The sequence below is a fragment of the Solanum tuberosum genome, unplaced genomic scaffold (genome assembly GCF_000226075.1).
Source record: "Solanum tuberosum cultivar DM 1-3 516 R44 unplaced genomic scaffold, SolTub_3.0 scf00578, whole genome shotgun sequence".
Lineage (NCBI taxonomy): Eukaryota > Viridiplantae > Streptophyta > Magnoliopsida > Solanales > Solanaceae > Solanum > Solanum tuberosum.
Genome location: NW_006239537.1, coordinates 185,469 through 207,422, shown reverse-complemented (window position 1 = coordinate 207,422; position 21,954 = coordinate 185,469). Strand labels below are relative to the sequence as shown.

The 21,954-nt window shown below is 33.6% G+C and overlaps 1 protein-coding gene and 2 pseudogenes across 1 annotated transcript in view; 1 reads left to right on the top strand and 2 right to left on the bottom strand.

The window, feature by feature from the left end:
* LOC102587151 (calnexin homolog) overlaps positions 1 to 2,451 on the top strand; it is a 3,829-nt gene extending 1,378 nt beyond the window's left edge. Inside the window, exons 3-6 of the mRNA XM_006366220.2 lie at positions 494 to 1,617; positions 1,715 to 1,786; positions 1,868 to 1,987; positions 2,114 to 2,451. Of these exons, the coding sequence (XP_006366282.1) occupies positions 494 to 1,617; positions 1,715 to 1,786; positions 1,868 to 1,987; positions 2,114 to 2,251 (1,454 nt within the window). The 3' untranslated portion in view covers positions 2,252 to 2,451. The remainder of the gene's footprint in view (positions 1 to 493; positions 1,618 to 1,714; positions 1,787 to 1,867; positions 1,988 to 2,113) is intronic.
* A 269-nt stretch (positions 2,452 to 2,720) lies between these two features.
* On the bottom strand, positions 2,721 to 8,047 carry LOC102586809 (glutamyl-tRNA(Gln) amidotransferase subunit A-like; annotated as a pseudogene).
* Positions 8,048 to 8,731: 684 nt separating this feature from the next.
* Positions 8,732 to 14,528, bottom strand: LOC102585475 (respiratory burst oxidase homolog protein D-like; annotated as a pseudogene).
* Positions 14,529 to 21,954: the final 7,426 nt, after the last annotated feature.

Here is a 21,954-nt window from a genome sequence, read left to right as displayed (position 1 = left end):
GGGGGGGGGGGGGGGGGGGGGGGGGGGTTCTTCAATTTAATATCTTTACTACGTTGCTTGTGACAACATCTGTCTATACCTACATAGTCAAGGTAAAAGAAGGTGATAAAAATGCTCTGTGTAGTCCATTGAATATATACCATTATTCAAATTCATTAATTTTTCAAAAGTGTACTGTATATTTGCCACCCCACCAAATAATGAACCTGGAGTTTATGCTGCAGAACTCTGTTCCCAGTGACAGATATGGCTCAAAATCCATTTGTTTCGAAGCAATATAGAATTCCTTGCTTATGTGTCATATTAGCCGGTCTTAGATATTTGGGCGATATCTTTATGTCTGTAGTGCTAACTCAATCTTTGATTCATAATAAATTTCTCACCATCGAGCGTGCCTTATAACATTGTTCAATGTCTTTATTTCTACAATGCTGAGTCGATCTTTGATTGTTAAAGTTTCAAGTGTTCATATGGAGTTCAAATTGTGTCTCAGGTGTGTGGAAACATGCCAAGAGTGAGGGACATGATGACCATGGGCTTCTTGTGAGTGAGAAGGCAAAGAAATATGCTATTGTCAAGGAGCTTGACAATGTTGTCAGCCTCAATGATGGAACTATGGTTCTTCAATATGAAGTTCGCCTCCAGGAAGGACTTGAATGTGGTGGTGCTTATCTTAAATACCTCCGCCCCCAGGAGGCAGGGTGGATTCCCAAGGAATTCAGCAATGAGTCTCCCTATACTATAATGTTTGGACCAGATAGATGTGGAGCCACAGACAAGATACATTTCATCTTGAAACATAAGAATCCTAAGAGCGGGGAGTACATTGAGCACCACCTTAAGTTTCCACCATCTGTACCTTCTGACAAACTAACCCATGTTTACACTGCGGTGTTGAAACCCAACAATGAGTTGTTAATCTTAGTTGACGGGGAACAGAAGAAGAAGGCTGACTTACTCTCAGATTATGATATCGAGCCACCTCTTATTCCAGCAGAGACCATTCCAGACCCAGATGATAAGAAGCCTGAGGACTGGGATGAGAGGGAAAAAATTCCAGATCCAGATGCTAAGAAACCAGATGATTGGGATGAGGATGCACCAATGGAAATTGAAGATGAGGATGCTGAGAAGCCTGAGGGATGGTTGGATGACGAGCCTGAAGAGATCGATGATCCTGAGGCAACAAAGCCTGAAGATTGGGTTGACGATGAAGATGGTGAATGGGAGGCTCCCAAAATTGACAATCCAAAGTGTGAAGTAGTCCCTGGGTGTGGGGAGTGGACAAGACCAATGAAGAGAAATCCAGCATACAATGGAAAATGGCATGCTCCACTGATTGAGAATCCCAATTACAAGGGTGTTTGGAAGCCAAGAGATATTCCAAATCCCAACTACTTCAAACTCGACAGGCCCAATTTCGAGCCTATTGCAGCAATTGGCATTGAAATTTGGACAATGCAAGATGGTATATTATTTGACAATATCATGATAGCAAGTGATGAGAAAGTTGCAGAATCATACAGGATGACTGCATGGAAGCCCAAGTTTGACATAGAGAAAGAGAAACAAAAGGCTGAGGAAGCAGCAAGCACTGGTGGGCTCAAAGGATTCCAGGTAATTGTTTACACTTTCTTCAAGATACATCCCATTGTTCTTGATTTTTCTTTTCATTCCATCACTTGATCTGAGATATATTTGGAACACTTGGCAGAAAATGGTACTTGATCTCCTCTACAAGGTGGCTGACATTCCCTTCTTGGGCGAACACAAGTCCAAAGTATTGGTGAGTGAATGACCTGGTGTTCTGACGTTGCATGTTGTTTCATTTTTGTATGTGTGACTAATACATAGACTTGTCTTGTAGGATATTCTTGAGAAGGCTGAGAAACAGCCCAATCTCACAGTTGGTGCTGTCATTTCAATCATAATTATCATTTTCACAGTTTTCTTGAAGCTCATCTTTGGTGGGACACAGCAGCAACCCGTAAGTCTGAACTCAGCCTCAACCCCCTAAACCAGACACACACAAAGAAATAGGAAACGAATGAAACTTGTTTCATGTCTGTTGGGTATGTATGTTTGTTAAAATAACCACTTCTTGCTTGTGCAGGCAAAAGCTACTGGAAAGGCTAAGAGAAGTGATGGTGCCGAGGCATCAAGTTCAAACAAGGAAGGAGCCACGGAGAAGAAAGAAGACCAGAATGAGGACGCCGCTGCTCCTCGTAGGAGGACTAGGCGTGAAAATTAGAGATTCTGAAACAGAAACTTGTGCCTGCTAGAAGGACTTAGCTACTTGAGTTAGGTGTTATGCTCTTGTTTTGTTTTCCTTTGTTACTGTTTTATTTTCTTATCCCTTCTTGCCTAATGGCCAGGCGAGCAAACATTTCGCCAATTTTTGAGATTTTTCCTCTTTAACAAGAAAAATGTATGACAATGTAGATTTGGACAGATCCATATAAGTTAGGTATTCTTCCATAGTTCTTGAACAAAAAGTCATGATAAAGTTGCTTATATAGGCTGCTCCTGGATGCCTTTTGTTTATCAATAGTAGTACCATACAACAACTATTCTTGATCCTTTCTTCGATTTAAAACGTCAACCCGGTCGTGAAATTGAAATTTGCGTTACCAAACAAGATCTAATATCTCCTGGCTAGCACAAACTATTTGCGAGAGGTATATAGCCAAACTATCAACTTTTGAAAGAATGAAAGAATATACCAAAAAAGAAGCCCCCGAATGGTGGTCTCCTTTAGCATAAACAAAAAGAGAGAGAAGTATTTTCTTCCTTTTGTCACTAAGCGAAGATGATTCAACACAGCTTTAACTACTACAACTAGTGGTATACATCTATAATAACAAGTTAAAAGGACAACACAGAGTGACATTGAACACCCTTGAGAGATTAGTAATCACGTAGTTGTCTTGCGGGTACAGCGGAAGTGGGTGGGTTTGGAATTGAATCATTTGGTCCAATGTCGTCAATTGGAGGGCGCTGCTTATGATGGTTGGTCACTGACTGATACGCTATTGCCAATGCTAAAGCCTGCGCATAGAAGGAACACACAAAATCAATATAAGGGTGGGTTCCTTAGCAGCACCAAAACTCTGAATACATGAAGCTTTTGCTAGAATTCTAGAAAGTCACTACTACTACACTTAGACAAAGGTCATTAGTCTTGCAACAAGGACGGATTCAGGTTCTGAGCTGAACTCGTTACTTTCCACTCGAACCATGTGTGCGCGTTCACATATATACATATGAGAAAATTAAATTCATTCTGACCAAGCTAGACTCTAGGATTCTAAATTTTCCAATATCCCAAACACACAAGATAAGAGGATTAGAGCCTTACAACATGATCATGGTCAGGAGGAGCATAAATGCCAGTAGTTATTGTTGTCTTCCTGCGAGTATCATCAGACGGTGCATTGGATATCGTCTTAAAACCTGTTGGAATCACCACTACTGGCATACCCACAAGATTGCCCACACAAATTTTCTCCCAGTCACCCGAACCTCCAATAAATGCATCAACTGTGAAGTTCTCTTTCACTTCCTGAATCAATTTGCTTCGACCTCTCTGTGCCTGTGAAGTACAGCTTCCTTCTTTAACACTATACTAAATAGTTGATTGGTAAAGTGGATAAGGCTCTATCCAAGGCAATGTTTTTTTAACATCTAGAGAGGATATTTTCTAGATTGTGACATATACCTGAATATAGTCTACAGCAGATATTACGCGGGCACGACGAAGTTCAAGAGGCCATTGGTCTTGAGCTTCAAATTCATCATCCTGGTTCGAGCGCTGCCACTCGTCAAAATGAGCTAGCATGTCAACATCCATAGTGAAGCTAACAATACCTTGAGCACTATCAACAGTGTAATCCAGATTAAATGGAACCACATTCACTCCCTTTGATTTAAGTACACCAACAACCTGTAATTGACATAATTAAACAGTCTCGTTAGTTCGGGCTTTCAAAGAGGATAAAGAATCTAATTTGCATAGCGAATTTCTGGTAATGTAGAACAATCACTTACTTCCTTGTCAGCGTCTTCAAGATACCCAACAGTGAGTTTTGTAATGTCAACTGAAAATGGATCACCTAACATGATGTCCCTGGATGAAAGATCATCTGGATCCTTTCCCCGGATGGCATCGAGAACAACCGCACAATCTGCAGCACTCCTGCAGAGAGGGCCTAGTTTATCCTAATGACCAGCCAGATTCAGTGTCAGCAACCTCTACAGTAAAAGATCGGATGGCATCGAGAACAACCGCACAATCTGCAGCACTTCTGCAGAGAGGGCCTAGTTTGTCCTAATGACCAGCCAGATTCAAGTGTCAGCACCTCTAAAGTAAAAGATAAAAACACATACGAAAGGAATCAAATTTTGTGGAAGAGATATGATACCAAGCTTTCCGATATGCTCATAACTCCAGTACGACCAACAGCTCCAAAAGTGGGCCGCAATGCAGTAACACCACACCTAGTAGCTGGGTAGGTAATAGACCCAACAGTTTCTGAACCAATTGCAAATGGAACTAGACCTGCAATGTGAAGACACCATTGTAGAACAATATACTCTGCCTACTAATCTTATTCGATACCGCCCATTCTATCACTTCTCAGGGTATTCTATTAGAGAAAAAACACACGAAGTTATGGTTGACTCATCTTCCGTATCACCGTTTAGATACTGCATTTATTTTTCACGTTGCTGGTCATATCTATAGTACCAATTTCAGGACTGGGCATAGTATGCAATATCTGTTAGATTCCATTCATTTGGATCAGTAAATGGCTAAAGGTTGGTAAAAATCCATTCTTTCATCCGTGCAGATAACGAAACAGATGTAGGTACTAAGGCACTTAAATTGGGACGGAGGGAGTATTAGAGAAAGCCAACTAATATACCTGCTGAGGTGCTGGAAGCTGGCCCTGCTGATGAACCAGTAGAAAATTCTTCGATATTCCAGGGATTTCTTGTTCTACCACCGAACCAGATATCGTCATAAGCTAAAGAACCAGAGACTAATTTTGCAACATGAACTGCACCAGCAGATTTCAGTCTGCATCAACCGTATCTACAAATTATTATACAAACACATGTACAATATAGGCTGGCTTCAGGATGTGGCCTCAACATTTATTAATTTGTAAGTACCACTTATAAACCCAAGCTTCAACATCAATAACTTGATCTTTGAAAGATTTGGAACCCCACGTTGTGGGATAGTCTGGTACTGCAATAATGTCCTTTAGACCATATGGTATCCCATGAAGAGGACCTATAAAGAACAGAATCATCTGTGATCCTTTGAATTGAAATTTCAATACTCTCTTTTCAAACACCTCACTCCATAAGAACAAATGTTAAAAGATTTTTCTCATGACATCCAAAAACTAAAATGTGGAGAAGAGAGACACGAACGAGGACTAAGGGGAAGAGAGGAAGGTGAACTTTTACCCAAATATTTGCCTTTTGCAAGCACTTGATCAGCCTCTTTTGCTTGTTGAAATGCTAATTCTTCAGTAATTGTGATAACAGATTCAAGGACAGGGCCGTACCTGTAACACTCCGGCATAACACATCATTTTCAGAATCAAATTATTCAATAGCATGCAAATCAGATAAACGGAAGCAAAGCATTCACCAGACCTTTTTAATCTGTTCAGAAAAATTCGAGTGAGTTCCTCGGATGTAATCAGTTTTGCCTTGAGAAGTTGCCCGAGTTCAAGAACCTGATAAACAATTTCAAATAATAAAATTAAACTAGAAACATTGGTGCAACATGGTTATGTCAACATAACTATTTAGGGTGCACATACACTCATGAAAGCAATATCCTCATCATTTTTCTGCCTTTGAATACCAGAGGATGCAGGATAATTGAACTTGTCAGTAACTCGCTTTGCTTCTTGGGGTTTCCATGCAGAATTGAAAACTAAAGGAGACGGGTTATGCAAACCTCCATTCTCAGTAGCAACTAACTTCCGGTTCGATCTTACTATAGAAATGTTAAAATCTTTTGCACCCTTTTGTATTTCAAGTTTCTGAAAAGAATCAGCACCAGACACAAAAATAGCCTTACTCAGTTTTCCAATTAAAGGCAAGAGTACTAACAAACTATTTTGCTCGGGCTCTCCAAAAATGTTGGGAGCACTCATGTCAGATCCTCCAAAAAAAATGTGCTACTTTTGTAGGATCCAAAACACAACACTTGACATTTATGAATAATCCGTGCAACATAGCTAACAAATTGTTTAGTGAATTTAACTCCGTCACAGTACCTTACAGTCATTGAAAAAGCCAGCATCCAACATGTCGAATCCACATTTACATACCGGAAACTCATTTTTAGCTTGTTCCAAGTGTTCGCCGCAGTTTTTAGGACCTAATTTCCCACTGTCCTGAGCAATGACTATAGATTATCAAACAGAAAGTAGCAAACAAATAACAAAGATTACTATCTTTATCGTGGATTACGAATTCGAATGTACTACCTTGAGGTGAAGTCCCGGGAATAAACCCGGGTGCTCTGTGGTAAAATTTTGTAGAACATTCTATAAGTTCTCACCTGCTTTACAAATGTTAGTTTTGAGGAAAGGCATAGCTTGATGATTAAAGATGAAACACGAATTAACCGTTTTGTCACTAATCACATTTTCAGCTTCAATCACATCATGGCGTTTGGCTGCATTATACCTTACTCCCCAAACACCAAAAAATAAGTAAAACAAACAAACAAACAAACATTAATTTTCCAAAAAAAAATAAAATGATTTTCATGAAAAACATATTCCTTCATACAAAACAGCAAACATACCCTAAAACTCTTCACCTTCTAGTCTGATATTTCAGTTCTTAAAGTGCTAAACTATATTCAACAATTTCTAACCTATGTTAAATGTTAATTGTCTATGTGCGATAAAAAATATTTTGCACCTCACACACACTACAATAAAAACAGATATTTAGTGGCAATAAATTTTCCTTGCCGCAAATACATTTAATGGCAATTGAGTTGATACCATTTATAAAGCGTGCTAACTATAAATACTCATATATATTATTATCACTTGTGAATAATATAATGACAATTGTATTATTACTGCTAAATAATTGCTGCAAAATTTCTTATTTGTTGCAGTGACGACCAACACTACTTGCCTAGACCTAAAAAAGTTACTAGTTCTCTGGAGGCTTAAAAAATTTGTCTACCAACATATGAGACAAAAAAGAAGCCTCACACAACTCGCATAGTTGGGTGAGCTACGCACAACTAGGGGTGGCAATTGAGTGGATTTGATTAAATTTGGACGAGTCAAAATGAGTCAACACAATAAACGGGTCAAGACCCAACTTGACCCAAATTTGCTTGGGCCAAAATGGGTTAGGTAACGGGTTAGTAATCATAACCCAACCCGCTCAATTTATACTAAATTTTAATAGCTTTATTTGTTATTTTATAAGTTTTTAGTATCTAATAAAATTATTAGTTTTCTTTATTATAGCTATATATAACCTATAAAATCAAAAATATATATATATATATATATTTTGACAAAATTTCTTAAGAATTAATTTGGGTTACATATCAATTCAATTTTTAATGTGTTGAAATAAATTGAGCTAACAAATGTGCGAATCAATAATCAACCCAAACGTAAATGGGTTGGGTCGGGTTGGACGGATTGAGTTTGATTTTACCACCCCTAGGCACAACTAGCTAGCTTGCAGCGGAAATTAAACAAGAAGTTGCATTCAATACAGTAGTAATCACTAATCAGAACGTTAACAACTATCATGTTAAATTGGTAATGATGTAAAAAGTACTGTACCATTTTAAGTAAACACTATAAAAATAAAAAATGAAACAGCAGAGACACAATTTTGAATTAAGAAAGAGGTGATAAAAAAAAAGGGAGAAGAGGAAGAGTGTACCATATTTGTGGGAAAGTGCAGGAAAAACCCAATATTCTAATGGGGATGATGATGAAGAAATTGGAGTAGTAAACTTTTTTTGGGGGGACAATTGACGTAGCAACTAAAGATGTGGATTCATACGTTTGTTCTTGCGGTGCTCGCTAAAATTTTTAAAAGTTGACTTCTCTTTTCGGCTGGTGCATTCTTACGGTTCGTTTGATCACGTGAGATAAAATTATGATATGAAATAATATAAGATGAAATTAAATTTTTATTTGAATATACAATTTTAATTTTTAAATTTATTTTTTACTCTAAACATAAAAATTCTAGAAGTTGTGAAAACCATATTAAAAAAAATGCTCCAATTTTTTATACAATCTTATTAGATATTCATATTGTCTTTTGCATTATTTTTTATGTTCACGTGGGCAAATATATATGTTTAAAATACGGTATTAAATAGTCTAGGGAGGTAATAGGTCCTCATGAAAGTTTAGTATCGCAACAGCAAATTCGACCAAAGTTAGGGTATTTTTTAGACCCTTATCCCTAAATTTTTCATATATCTTTTAAGTATTTTGAATTGTGAATTATTGTGATTTATAGTACTTTTTACATAGCTTATAAATATACTATAAATTTCATTTCCAAAAATTTGAAGATTTCATGCAAAAATTTCCGGTCAAACTTAAACTATTTGACGCTCAAAAAACGAAAAATACCACATAAATTGAGATAGAAGAAATAAGTAAAAATTCATAATAAAATATAATACACTATCACAAAGCTATTCAATATTTAAATTGGATATTATCGGGGACATTTATTATCGTTTTAGATAAATCAACATACATTTATCGTTTACAAAACGAACAAATTGAAATAAAAGGATTATTTGAATTGGTAATCCAATCCAGCGGTGGGTGGACCTACACAAAAATAATTGCTATTCGTATAACAATACAATACCCAACTATTAACAAAATCTGCAAGATTATCTATACAAAAAAAGGTAGTGGATATGCTTCTTTTTTTTAAAATGGTTCTTATCTGTTTTGTTTGATCCTTTGCTTGTCCATGGTTGGTCAAAAATTTTCTTTATGGAAATCAAACTTTGTGGATGTCTTGTGGGAAAAATCTAAGGCCAGTTGTCCAAGCTCTTTCGTCAGTGCTGGTGCCCCACAGTAGAAAACTCCTGCACATTTTCCAAGAGCAGGTGTCAAATGAACTACTTGAAAGTGATCTCCTTAGTGCCATTTCCTTTTTTGAAAGGAACTCTAGTGTGGAAAATATCACCAAAATTGATATTTGCACATGCATGTGTGAATCATTGTTCTTTGGTCTCAACTGGTATCTATGCTCTTCAATTTTGGGTGTATATAAATAGACAATTAAACTTATATAAAGTTGAACAAGTAGATACACATATTTTACGTTACGTGACATAATACACGTAGGACGCTATATAGGAAGCAAATTATCCCGTAAGACATGTGTTTACTTGTTCAACTTTATACAAGTTTAAGTGCAGATTCAGAATTGAAGGACATGGATTCAGCTGATGTCAAGTTTAAAAGGAGTGTTTACTTATTATGCCTATACATATATATAGTTGAAATTCTTAAAAAGACATAAAACTATACGAAGTCTCAAGTACATACCAACTCTTGCATCAGTGTGATTAAGAGCAATGCGTTTGTAGACATTTCTCCAATTAGGTCTAGCAAAATGAGTCTTAACCCTTGTTATACCAGATACAATGTCTACGCCATTTTTGGCATGATTGATAGACTGAAGCATCGCGATGAGAGCAGAGCGCGCATCACCTTCTTCATAAACACTTGTACAGTAATTATACATCTCGATTATTCCATCACAATCCATTTAAGCTAACTCATTCATTAAACCCTTGAACCAATCAAATGAACCTTGTTCTCTAGTAACCCAATAAAAATATACCCTCTTGAAGTTTGATCTTCCACTACCTGACCCTGATTTTTTCTTTTGTTCTGTGCTCTCCAAATCATGATCATACTTTTCTTCCTTAATGTTGTTCACTATGTCTTTAACAATACTTATCATAGGGGTGGCACCAATTCCTAGACCTACCAACAAAAGCACCTCATATTCCTTATAGTCTTGTGCTGGTGCTCCATATGGGCCATCAATCAACACTTTTGGGTAACTGCAATAATTACACGTTATCATAATCAGCTATGCTAATAGTTTTACTGTCGTCTGGTAGAGTGTATTAGAAAAAAACAATGCATGTGTTAATTTTGTATATTAGTAGTACCTTGTTTAGTGCATTTTTTCAACCTATGTATATCTATTTTGTATTAAGGTGTATATTACTAATACACGAAAACTCATGGTACTATTAGTAATGAAATGACTTTTAATGCATGCATTAGCATGGTTAAAGACCTTATTGCTCCTCAAAACCTTTTTTTACATTGTTTTCATCATAATTATGGAGGATATTTTTATAAAAAATATTTTATGCAATAAATACTATAATTAATACACTAAACCAAACAATATATAAATAATCTATATATAATTAATGCAAGCATTATTAATGTCCACATTAATTCTTTTTAACTTATTGGTAAAGGGAGTAAAATAATATTACGAATATTTTGGAAAATTATTATTATTATTATTATTATCTTTTGGTGATAATAATAGTACCTCACAGAGAGTCAACATATTTTAAAAAGTCAGTAGTATTTGATTAGTAGAAGAAGGAATATTATGGCTTTGTCAAAACGAATAAACTAAGTGAAAGTGAAGGTTTAACTAACTAATGCGTTGTTAAAGTGAATCAACTTTTGAGTGTGATTGGGGGCACTGTACTATAATGGAAAAAAGACTCACTTTTTGTTGTCTTTTAAGTAGTCAGCTTTAACGAATCCACTTCTTCCTGTTGGTGATGGCTGACACGCATATATAATAAAATAAAAATGTATGTTATGATTAAGAGAAAGTTCAATAATTGAGTACTCCCTCCGTCCCATTTTATGTGGCACTTTTTGGATTTCGAGATTCAAACAAGTCTAATTTTGACCGTAAATTTTTCATAGATTTTTAAAACATTTTGAATTATCAATTGGTGTGACTTATAGTACTTTTTATGTAGTTTATAAATATATAAATTTATTTCAAAAAAATTGAAAATTTCATGCGCAAATTTCCAGTCAAACTTAAATTGTTTGACTCTCGAAAAATGAAAAGTGCCACATAAATTGGGACAGATGGAATATTAAAATAGTGGAAACATTACTTTAATAAGTAATAATAATGCTTACCTCTGAGAAAACATCTCTGAGTTTTGTAGTCCAATCACCAACAGTTCGAATATGTACACTTAGATACTCATCTCCAGGCGCTGAAGTAATAGAAAATGGGTGCCTGGTATATATATATAACATGTGCTAAATCACAACAACAGTATGTATATTGAGTTAAAAACGAAGAAATTCAACCAAAGGCGGATAAATATGAAATTAACTATGACTCTTTTAAATTTCTCATTATCTAATTAATGATGCGCATGAATTAAGAAACACATGACTCTTAATTAGTAATTTATTTATTAAGCATCACCTACCATTCAAATGGTGAAACTGCAGCACAGTTGACAAGCATGTATTGCCCACTTTTATAATTGAAGCCCTGTGGCTTTGACATTTGAAGTGTCAATACAGTTCCAGGATACATAGCCACCTAGCTCCATATTAAGTGTAAATTTATCATTTGTCTCAACAACTTTGATATTATCAAGAATAACTAAATTTATATGTATAGATTTGGACTCAACTTACTTTCAATATTTTAACATCCTTGACGCTTGACCTGAATGCCCTTAGTAATCTTTCACCAGAATAAAGTATGATTGGTATAGCCAAGTACATCCATGTCTGCCAGTAGGAAAATTAGTCCGATCCCATTCTTTAGTAGTTACTATAACAAAGAATTTAACTTGTATACGCTCGCATTGTAAGTTGATCTAATAGTTGTGATTTGGGAATGCATAAAAGTTAAATTCATTAAGAAATTATTGTTTATTTCACAAATGTAAATTCAAAGATGAGTAGACTAACCGTCTTCTTGTACCATTCTTTGGTTAAGTAAAGCTTGATACCATGGACTATGAGGAGAGAATAGACAATGACAAAGAGGTGGTGGGAGTACCAGAAGGCATTGAAACCGGCGAGCTTGTTCAATGGTCTTGGTAGACGAATTTTGTTCCTTCTAAATCGTTGGCTTGCTAGAGTGAAAGCTATTGACATCAAAACCACCATTATGATCCCGGACACTCCTTCCACTCCCTTCACAAAATGCCAATAGTTTCTTGGTTGATCTCCAAAGTATGGTTCCATTGGTTTATACTTTTCCGGGCTAGCATTTAGAAGCCGAGGAAAATCACAAGTCATATGAGCAAGTACGTGTATTCCAACACCAAGTGCAATTGCCCCTGCCACCATCTATACAAAGAGAGAGAAACAACCCGGTACTTGATACAAAATTTCAGATAAAAATAACAATTATTCCATATCTAGTTTTTCTTGTGTAAGCTTGTCCACATAATCGGTCTTAAATCCAATGGCAAAACCAGGATTTTCATTGAGTGGTATCAAAACATAAAGAAGTAAACACATACAGAAGTCAAGGGATTCAACGTGCACTAAATACACATAAAAAATAATGATTTTGACCATATACACAATGAATCGCCTTGCACCCTCCTAGCAAGGTGACAATCAGCTTAAAATTGGAAGAAGAGAAAAGAAGAACAGCTTACTTTGTGAAAATTGATGTTATCATCAAAGGGAACAGCACCACCTAATTTAGTCTTGTTTCGAAGCCAAGTGATAGTGTTTCTGCAGACTGGGAGTAAAATCAGTGCCATGTTTAGCTTAACTACCTCGGCAGCCCCTTTCGCCACACAAACACAATGACCCATGACATCAAATGCTGCTTTGTTTCTGTACTGGACATACTTGTAAGCAAATAGTCCAGCCATGACACCAATCCATAATAACAGTACCCAAACTCTTCGCCATTTGTCTAACAGAAAGTACTTTAAATTGTTATACCATCTTTTTATGGGATTAGTCTCCAGTGTTGGCTTAAGCTTCATGCTTAGCATATGACTTAGGTTCCTGTTCAAGCTTTTTTCTCCATCTGATTGAATTGGGGCTTGTAATAAAAGCATTTCCAAGTTCTCAATCTGTCGAATTGAATCAGATGATAAATAGTTGAAATGATACTATTTATTTTCAAATTGAGATCATTGAACATGAAATAAAACTAGTCTAACCATGATGTATCCTTTTTGGTCGTGATCCAACTCTTCCATGATCAACGCTGCGTATTCTGCAGCTTGTTTTTGGATATTTGACAGCTTGTTAGCTGATGCGCTTAGGCAAATAATCTGCCAGGATAGATTTGTTTTTTTAACTTTTTATGTGGAAGTTTATTCGCACACCCAAAAGATATGATAAATATATGGAATCCCAAATACCTCTCTAACTTCTTCTTCTGTAAGTCTACCATCTGCATCTTTATCAACCCTGCATTACATCCTCACAAAAATCAGAATCCGAAAATTAATTGATTTGATTGAACAACTACTCGATCAAAAGACGTAATGATAATATTTTAATACTTACATGTCAAAAAAGGTTTGAAGCCGGGAATCAAAGCTTTGGTTAGCAATTTGGTCCCAAAACTCTTTGAGCTGTTCTTTGCTGATGCAACCACTTGTTATATTTCTCCTCCGAGCTAACGCATCAAAAAGCTCTAGTGCAAATCCCTCAGATTCCCTGTTCATACCTATTATTGAAAATCATCAACAACAAGATATCCGGTGAAATCCCACAAGTAATTATTTACCCTATATGATCAATATTTACTAGTACTTATACATTGTCAGTGCATAGAAGCTAAACTCGGGGCCTTTTTACCTATGCATTCTCCAAATTTTACCCGAGGCAGTAAGTTATCTGAGGTGGCAGTAAGCTCGTCGAAGCGCTGTTGGACGGTGACCCATCCAGAGCCACCATCAGTCTTACTGATAAATTTGAAGCCTTTGAGAGCATTCTGAGCTGCTGCTGAACTCCTATCAAATATCTGAGGAGGATGCGGTTGTCTATTGAAAGAAGGCAACCGCATCCTCATCGAAACATTTCTGACGATTGTGGCCCCAAAGCTGCACTTCTTCTGCAGGCTTTTTTCCAGTGCCTCAATCTCTGCTTCCTCTGCTTTAGTCTTAGTGGCATTTTTGACACTGTGGACTGCCATGGTGTCATCACGGATATCAAGGGTGATTTCGCCATACTTGTCATCGTTAGATTTGGTGGTGTTTGAGGGACTACTAAGCTCCCTGTCAGAGTGGTGATCTTCTGGATTTTGCATTTTGATGACTGACAGAATTTTGGGGAATGAAGAAATTAATGAGCAAAACTGGAGGTGTATGTACCATATATATATATGGATGAGAAAAGAAGATAAAAGCTTTGCATATTGCCATGTATGTTTGAATTAAGAGAAGTGATGGATGTTATGAGTTGTGAGTTGTGACAAAGGGAAATTTTAGGTAACCAAATAAAGTGTTTTTTCTCTTTTTCATTCTGTATTCAGTATTCGATACTCACATTAAAGCTCGACTAAATTTAGATTCGTACTGAAAAAATTTATATGGGGTAAAGTAGTGCTTAACAAAGGCGATTCCGTACTCAAAAAATAAGAGTACTTACAACATCCATCACTTCTCTTAATTCTACTTGTCTCAGTTTCTCTTTCATGGTAAAATTAAGGAAGCATCATCTATGACGCAAGTATATGCGCTTGTGTGAGTGATGCAATAAAGTTTTAAGTTTTATATATCAATTGAAAGTCATGATAATGGTGATCTATAACTTGATGATATGTGTAGTGTTAGTATATAAAGTAGAGAAAAGACATAAAATGACACATGAAGTTGTCTCAAATTTTTAAAAAGACATCTTAACTATGTGGGGCGTCCTATTACCCCCTAAACAATTCCGATAATATATTATCACATCGTTTTTCAATCAATTCCAGATTTAAAATGGCAAGTGTTATCACACATCAATCATTGTGTGACACGTGTTAATTTAATTTGAAATATAATTTTCTTTTTTATTTTAAGTTTTCTTTATTTCTCTCTCTTACTTTCGACTTATTTTAATTTTAATTTCATTTTAAATTCAACTTCATCTTCCCCCCTACTTTCAAGTTACTCCTCCCTCCATTTTCTTTCTTTCTTTCTTTCTTCTTCACCTCCCACCCTCACCTCACCCCACCCCCACTTCAAGTTGAGCCCTTCCATTTTCTTTCTTTTTTTTTCTTCTTCTTCAGTCAAATTCTTTTCTTTCCAAAATTATACTATTTTCTAGAATTTGTGTTATTGATAACAAAACTAATTATTTTTCTAAGAAAAATCAAAATTTTGAAGGTATCATCAATTAATTTATCTCATTTTCATATAACTTCAAAACTAGAAATGATAATTTTGAAAGAATCAAAATTCTCCGAAAATTGAAAAAGTTTAATTGAAAGTGAGAAGCTACAATAAAGATGACAATGAATTTTTGAAGAAGAAGGAAGAAAGAAAAAGAAAAAAATAATAAGGAGAAAAAGTTAAAATAATAAGAAAAACAAGAAAATATATTTTATAGCAAAATATTTGTAAAAATGAAATTATATTCGTTTTTTTAGTTTGTTCATGCTCTTTAAGAGAATGCATACACTCTCCATGCCAGGTGGACAAAAAATGATGTAATAATATCAGTTCAGGATTGTTTAGGGGGGTAATAGAAATTTTTTGTGGGGGGGGGGGGGGGGGGTAACATGACACTTGCATAGTTAAGATGTCTTTTTGAAAATTCGAGACAATTTCAAGTGTCACTTTATGTCTTTTCTCAATAAAGTATTCTTTGCACTGTCGTCAAGAAGGCAAGAATAAAGAATATATTCATTTATTTATGTCTTGTACATACGTCCATAAAGCACATGTCAAGTGTTATGCATTGGTTACAATTTCAGAACCTATATATGATGAATTGAATTTGAACTTTAATGTATCTTATTTTAAAGCAAAAAGAGTGTATACCATATTGTTTTTGGGCCTTCTCTGCAAGTTGAAATCCTACATGACATCTTACCTCGACATAACATGACGAGATAGGACCCTCATGCATAGTCAAGTTTTTCTAAATTAAAAAAAAAAAAAGTTTTATGGAAAAAAACTTGGTCATTAATTTCAGCTATTTCAAATTAAAATAATAGATAAGCAATTATTTTAGTATCATTTCTCAGTGTAAATTTCACCTACTTCAAGTAACAATAATTGAACCACCAATGCATGTCATGAATAGGAAATAAACGGGTTAATTGCTTTTTAGATTTCTAAATTTCTGTGATTTTTTTAATCTTAACCGACAATATTATATAAACGAATTGATCCATTTTTACGAAATTAATGAATTTTATGGAAAAAAAAATTATATATATTTTTATCACTTTATTACAATTGATGTTCTATGCATCTATACATCGAACATCAAGTGTGATTTGGCAATGTCCAAAAAAGTTAAATTTAAACCACGATAATAATCACATATTCAATGTAATTTTCTCAAATGTTATTTGGTGAAAAGATAAATTTGACCATTTTCGCTTTTATCACTTCATACCTTTTTTTACGTATATATATGACACATTCTATGACTACGTTGCATCTCTATGTATACAAACTACTCCGTACAACTTTATTTGGCACCACTTTTGTGAGTTAATAACTTTGATGGTCACTCAACTATCAACTATTTTCACAGAAAGTCGCTCAACTTTCATTTTCAACTCAAAAGTCACTCAACTATGACTTTTTTGCACAGAAAGTCACTCAACCTTTTTTTCACTATAATTTGCTGACATGGAATTTTGTTTTTAACCAAAATTTTAAGAACCAAATATATATCCATTTAAACCATTTAATGACCTGCCCCATTTAACTTGACCCGCTTAAAATACAATATTAAACTTTTTATTTTACTATTAATTCCCTAAATCATTCTCTCTTGTCTCCTTCTTTCTCCTAAGTGTTCTTCTTCAGCACCACCCTCTACTCTATGTGCATGAGTTATTCTCTAGTGAATGGCAGTGAGGATAGAGGGTTATGAATTTTTAGTGCCATCCCATCAACTGAGATATTTTATCTAATAGAAGAGTGAAATTTGTGTCATTCTTGTTCCCTGATTCATAAGGGCAATTTGTCCGTCTACTCAAAAATGGTCGATGGTTGAAATACTGTGGGATTTGCTTTCATACTAGTACTAGTATATCTAAGGTTGACATCCATCTATATATTTAAATGGGGATGCTTTCTTGTGCTTTACATTGTGAGTCATTCCTAAGGCTAATTACTGCTCCAATGATTGTGAAAGAGAATCTTCTCCTTATTTTTATTATGATCCATTAGCAAATTGAGTAATCCTTAATGAAACAAAGCTCAGCAACAAAACCTTGTATATAGTTGTCTCTCATGATTGAAAGATTAAGCAAGCTCTTTTCTGACGCAGAATGATTTTTTTATGCAGTGAGATTTGGAGAAATGCAATGCCTAAATAAAAATTTCAATATTATATTTTTAGCGGGTCGGATTAAATGGGGCGGGTTATTAAATGGTTTAAATGGATATATATTTGGTTCTTAAAATTTTGATTAAAAATAAAAACTTCATGTCGGCAAATTTTAATGAAAAAAATAATTTAATAGGTTAAGTGACTTTCTGTGCAAAGAAGCCATAATTGAGTGACTTTTGAATTGAAAATGAAAGTTGAGTGACTTTCTGTGAAAATAGTTGATAGTTGAGTGACCATCAAAGTTACTAACTCCCACTTTTATTACTACTTTCTTTCACAATTATTTTTTCTCAAAAAAAAAAAAAAAAACACTTTTAGTAATGGCAACCAATCTAAAAGAAAGGTTTAGTTTACCAAAAGTAATAAATAAGATAGTGATTGTAATATTTTTTACGTCCCACTTTATAGGGCTAACCCATCGGTGGCCCCCTAAACTTGGCACCAACTTTCACTTGGACATTTTAACTAGGCTTTGTTCATTTTAAGCACCTCATGTCAAACCTCATTGTGTCATTTTGACACTTTTTATATTTTCAAAACCACATTTTAAGTGCGTACATCCAGACGACTCTTATGTGGAAAAATAAACTAATTGGTATGTGACACGTGGAAATTTTATTTTATTTTTAAAAATCTCAATTTTACTTTCTTTTTTCTTTTTTCCAGATCCCAAACTCCATGCCCCCACCTCTTTTCTTCTTCTTCTTGCGCCTCCTTCCCCTTCATCTGTTCTTCTCCATCAAAAAGGCAAGAACGTAGGTTAGTTCACAAAGTAAAATACGTTTTGGAGAATAAGGAAAATCATACCAAATCAAAAAGTTTTTATATGACATTTAAAAGAAGATGATTTCTTGTGCTACTACGATTGGGATTTACATGAAGGATATGTAAAATAAATTTCTTTTTTTTTTTCATTGGAGGTTGTTCTTTATTTCTTTTTTATTCCTTGAAATCAATTTAATTTTCAATGGAGAAGGTAAGAATGTAAATCAGTTTTTCCATTTGAAAGAAGTTAATTTATTTTTTTGTTCCCTTGAAATCGATTTTGTTTTTGAATATGAATCAAGATGCAAATTCGATTTTCAAAGAAGATGGAAGAATCAAAGAGTGTAACCTAGTAAAATATTGTAGAATTTTTTTAAAAAGTTGTGTGGTGATGGAGGATGGTAGAAAGGTGGAGAAGATGGAAGGGAGAAAGCAAGGAAGAAGAAGGAGAAGAAAATATTTACAAAAAAATTCAGAATATTTTTAAAAAAGTCTTTGACGCGCTCAAAATTTGTGTAGCACACGTACTATGCTTAGTCAGCAAAAAGTGTCAAAATGACACAACGAGACGCGATATGAAGTGTTTAAAATGAAAATCCTTCAGTTGAGGTGTCTAAGTGAAAGATTGTGCCAAGTTTAGGGGGCCACCGATGGGTTAGCCCCACTTTATATATATGGTGCTATAAGTATATGTATACCTAATTGATTCCTCTTGCATTATGACATATGAAATATTTTGAGATATATTTATCATATTGTGATTACAATTATTTCTATGTACTTTTAGAAAAGGTAGCTCATTTAAAAAGGAAAAAAGATAAAGACGGGACTAATTAATTTATTGTTTCTTTATAGCTTATGCTTCCGCACTTCAATTATTAAACTAATCGTAGAAAGAAAGGAGGAAATAATTTTTTTATGGTCACTTGTACAATTTTAAAATAAAAAATGATTTTTTCAGAGATCTCATACATATTATTTGAGATGTCTTATATGTAAAATATAAAAATCTTTTATTCTAAAAACACATAAAATTTAAAATTAATTTGTAGAAGACTACAAAATCAATTAAGTAGAGTCGCTTCAGAAATTGTTCATGTCTTTTTTAATTGAAGTTAATTGCACTCTACTTGTTTCACTTTTGGAATATACCTGGCAAAGAAGAATAAAATGAATTTTTTATTTTACTAAAATGGAAATTAGGGTCCGGATCTTCAACTTCAGCCATTTTTGAAAATTAAAAAATCACAGTTACAAAGGAATGAAGATAAAAAAAACGTTTTCCAATCGAACTTGTCGCACAACACTTAATTTGATCTTACCAAAAAAAAAAAGGGAGTACGTAACATCTAAATATTGTTATTTCCATCAATTCCACAAACCATAGTTAATGCTATACTCTTTATCTAAAGGTTAATCAATATTCAATTGAAAAAAAAGAGGAATTAAAGTGATTTGGAAATTATACTTAAAATAGAAAAATCATCATATAATGATACAAAGTTGAAGCCTCTCTTTAATTTAAATATTACTCGTCTTAGAGACGAGTTATAAAAATATGGTACCAAAGATTAAATATTTGACATTAAAGGGTGAAAATCAACAATATATGTCCCTTTTAAGGACGTCAAGTCACGAATCACAATAATAATCATGATATGCAGATTTCATGTTAGAATCCCAAATAACAAACTATTCTGGAAGGACAACTTTACCTGAAAGGGTGAAACATGTGCTTGTGAACTTCTTTTTAAAGAGAAAATAATTAACTGTCATACTATAACAAGAACTATATATAATGTATTTAATATAGTCTCATCAGTGGGACATGAGAAGAGCAGATCGGTGTATACTGTATACAGACCTTATCTCCAGTACTTTGTAGGATATACAAATTATTTTCAATAAATCTTTTGAATAAGTTTGAAAGAAATACAAGAATAAAAAATTATTATGTAAATATTGAAAAAGAAGAAGATATTTAGTGAGATATGAAAAAAGTTTATTTGTTAACCAGAATGCACATTAACACAATTTAAATAAATATGTTTTATGATGGGATGTTGCAAATATGCTTGGCAGACTGGTGTTGGGGGCATATGTACCAAGTCTTTTAGTTATTTGATATACATACTAGGCCAAAAAATGATCTTTAGCCGCTATAATTAGTGGTAATTAGCGCTCTTTATAAGTGTTTCTAAAGCCAATAGCGACATTGAATACAATAACAATTAACTAATGCCCATAAAATCTTTAGCATTCTTTGTTAATGTGTATATTTATTGCCACTAAAACTTGTTTTTATTAAAGTAAATTTTAGAAATAGCAAAGATAAAAATCATATTAGCGCTCTATAGCTACGGTTTTGTTATTTGCGCTCCATAGTCAAATTATGTTTGTTATGGAGCATCTGATTTGTATAAATTACGGCGATTTGTATAAATCGGACACTAATTCGTCTGTGTCTATGAAAATTGTGTTTGTATATGTATATGTTCTATGTGTTAGGCTAGAATGACGAGTGAGATTGGGAGAGAGAGATGAGAGAGGCGAGCAAGAGAGAGCACAAAGTGGAGAGAGGTGAACTGTATATGTATATCGGTTAAATAAGTGTATATGTAACTACTATGTATATGTATCAATGATTGTGTTTGTATATCTGCATAAAATTTGAATTCGTATACAATTGAATCGAGTTAAAAAAAATTGTATTTGTATATAAAATCTCTCTCTCGCTTTATACAAACACGAATTATACATTGTATTTGCATAATTTGTGTTTGTATAAAGCGACATAGAGAGAGAAAGGCAAAAGAGAACTGGGCATGGGAAATTTGTATTTGTATAATTATGTGTATATGATGGAGAAACATGTATTTGTATTTGTATATATAGTCTCTCTCGCTTTATACAAATACAAACATAAGTTATACATTTGTGTTTGTATAAAGTGAGAGAGGCGAGGGAGAGATAACTGGAAAAGAGGAGAGTGGCGAGCGAGATTCCACAGAGAGGGGAGAGGGGCGAATGACAAGAAGTTTGTTGCAAATTGAAATTAAATGAAACTGTAGCTATAATATTTATTTTGAATTAATAGTTTGATATAATGCACAATTTTTCCTTTTTATTATAGTGATATTTGCTTGGTAATAAAATTCTCTAATTACCAAAAATTATTATTATTATTATTATTATTATTATTATTATTATTATTATTATTATTATTATTATTATTATTATTATTATTATTATTATTATTATTATTATTATTATTATTATTATTATTATTATTATTATTATTATTATTATTATTATTATTATTATTATTATTATTATTATTATTATTATTATTATTATTATTATTATTATTATTATTATTATTATTATTATTATTATTATTATTATTATTATTATTATTATTATTATTATTATTATTATTATTATTATTATTATTATTATTATTATTATTATTATTATTATTATTATTATTATTATTATTATTATTATTATTATTATTATTATTATTATTATTATTATTATTATTATTATTGTTATTGTTATTGTTATTGTTATT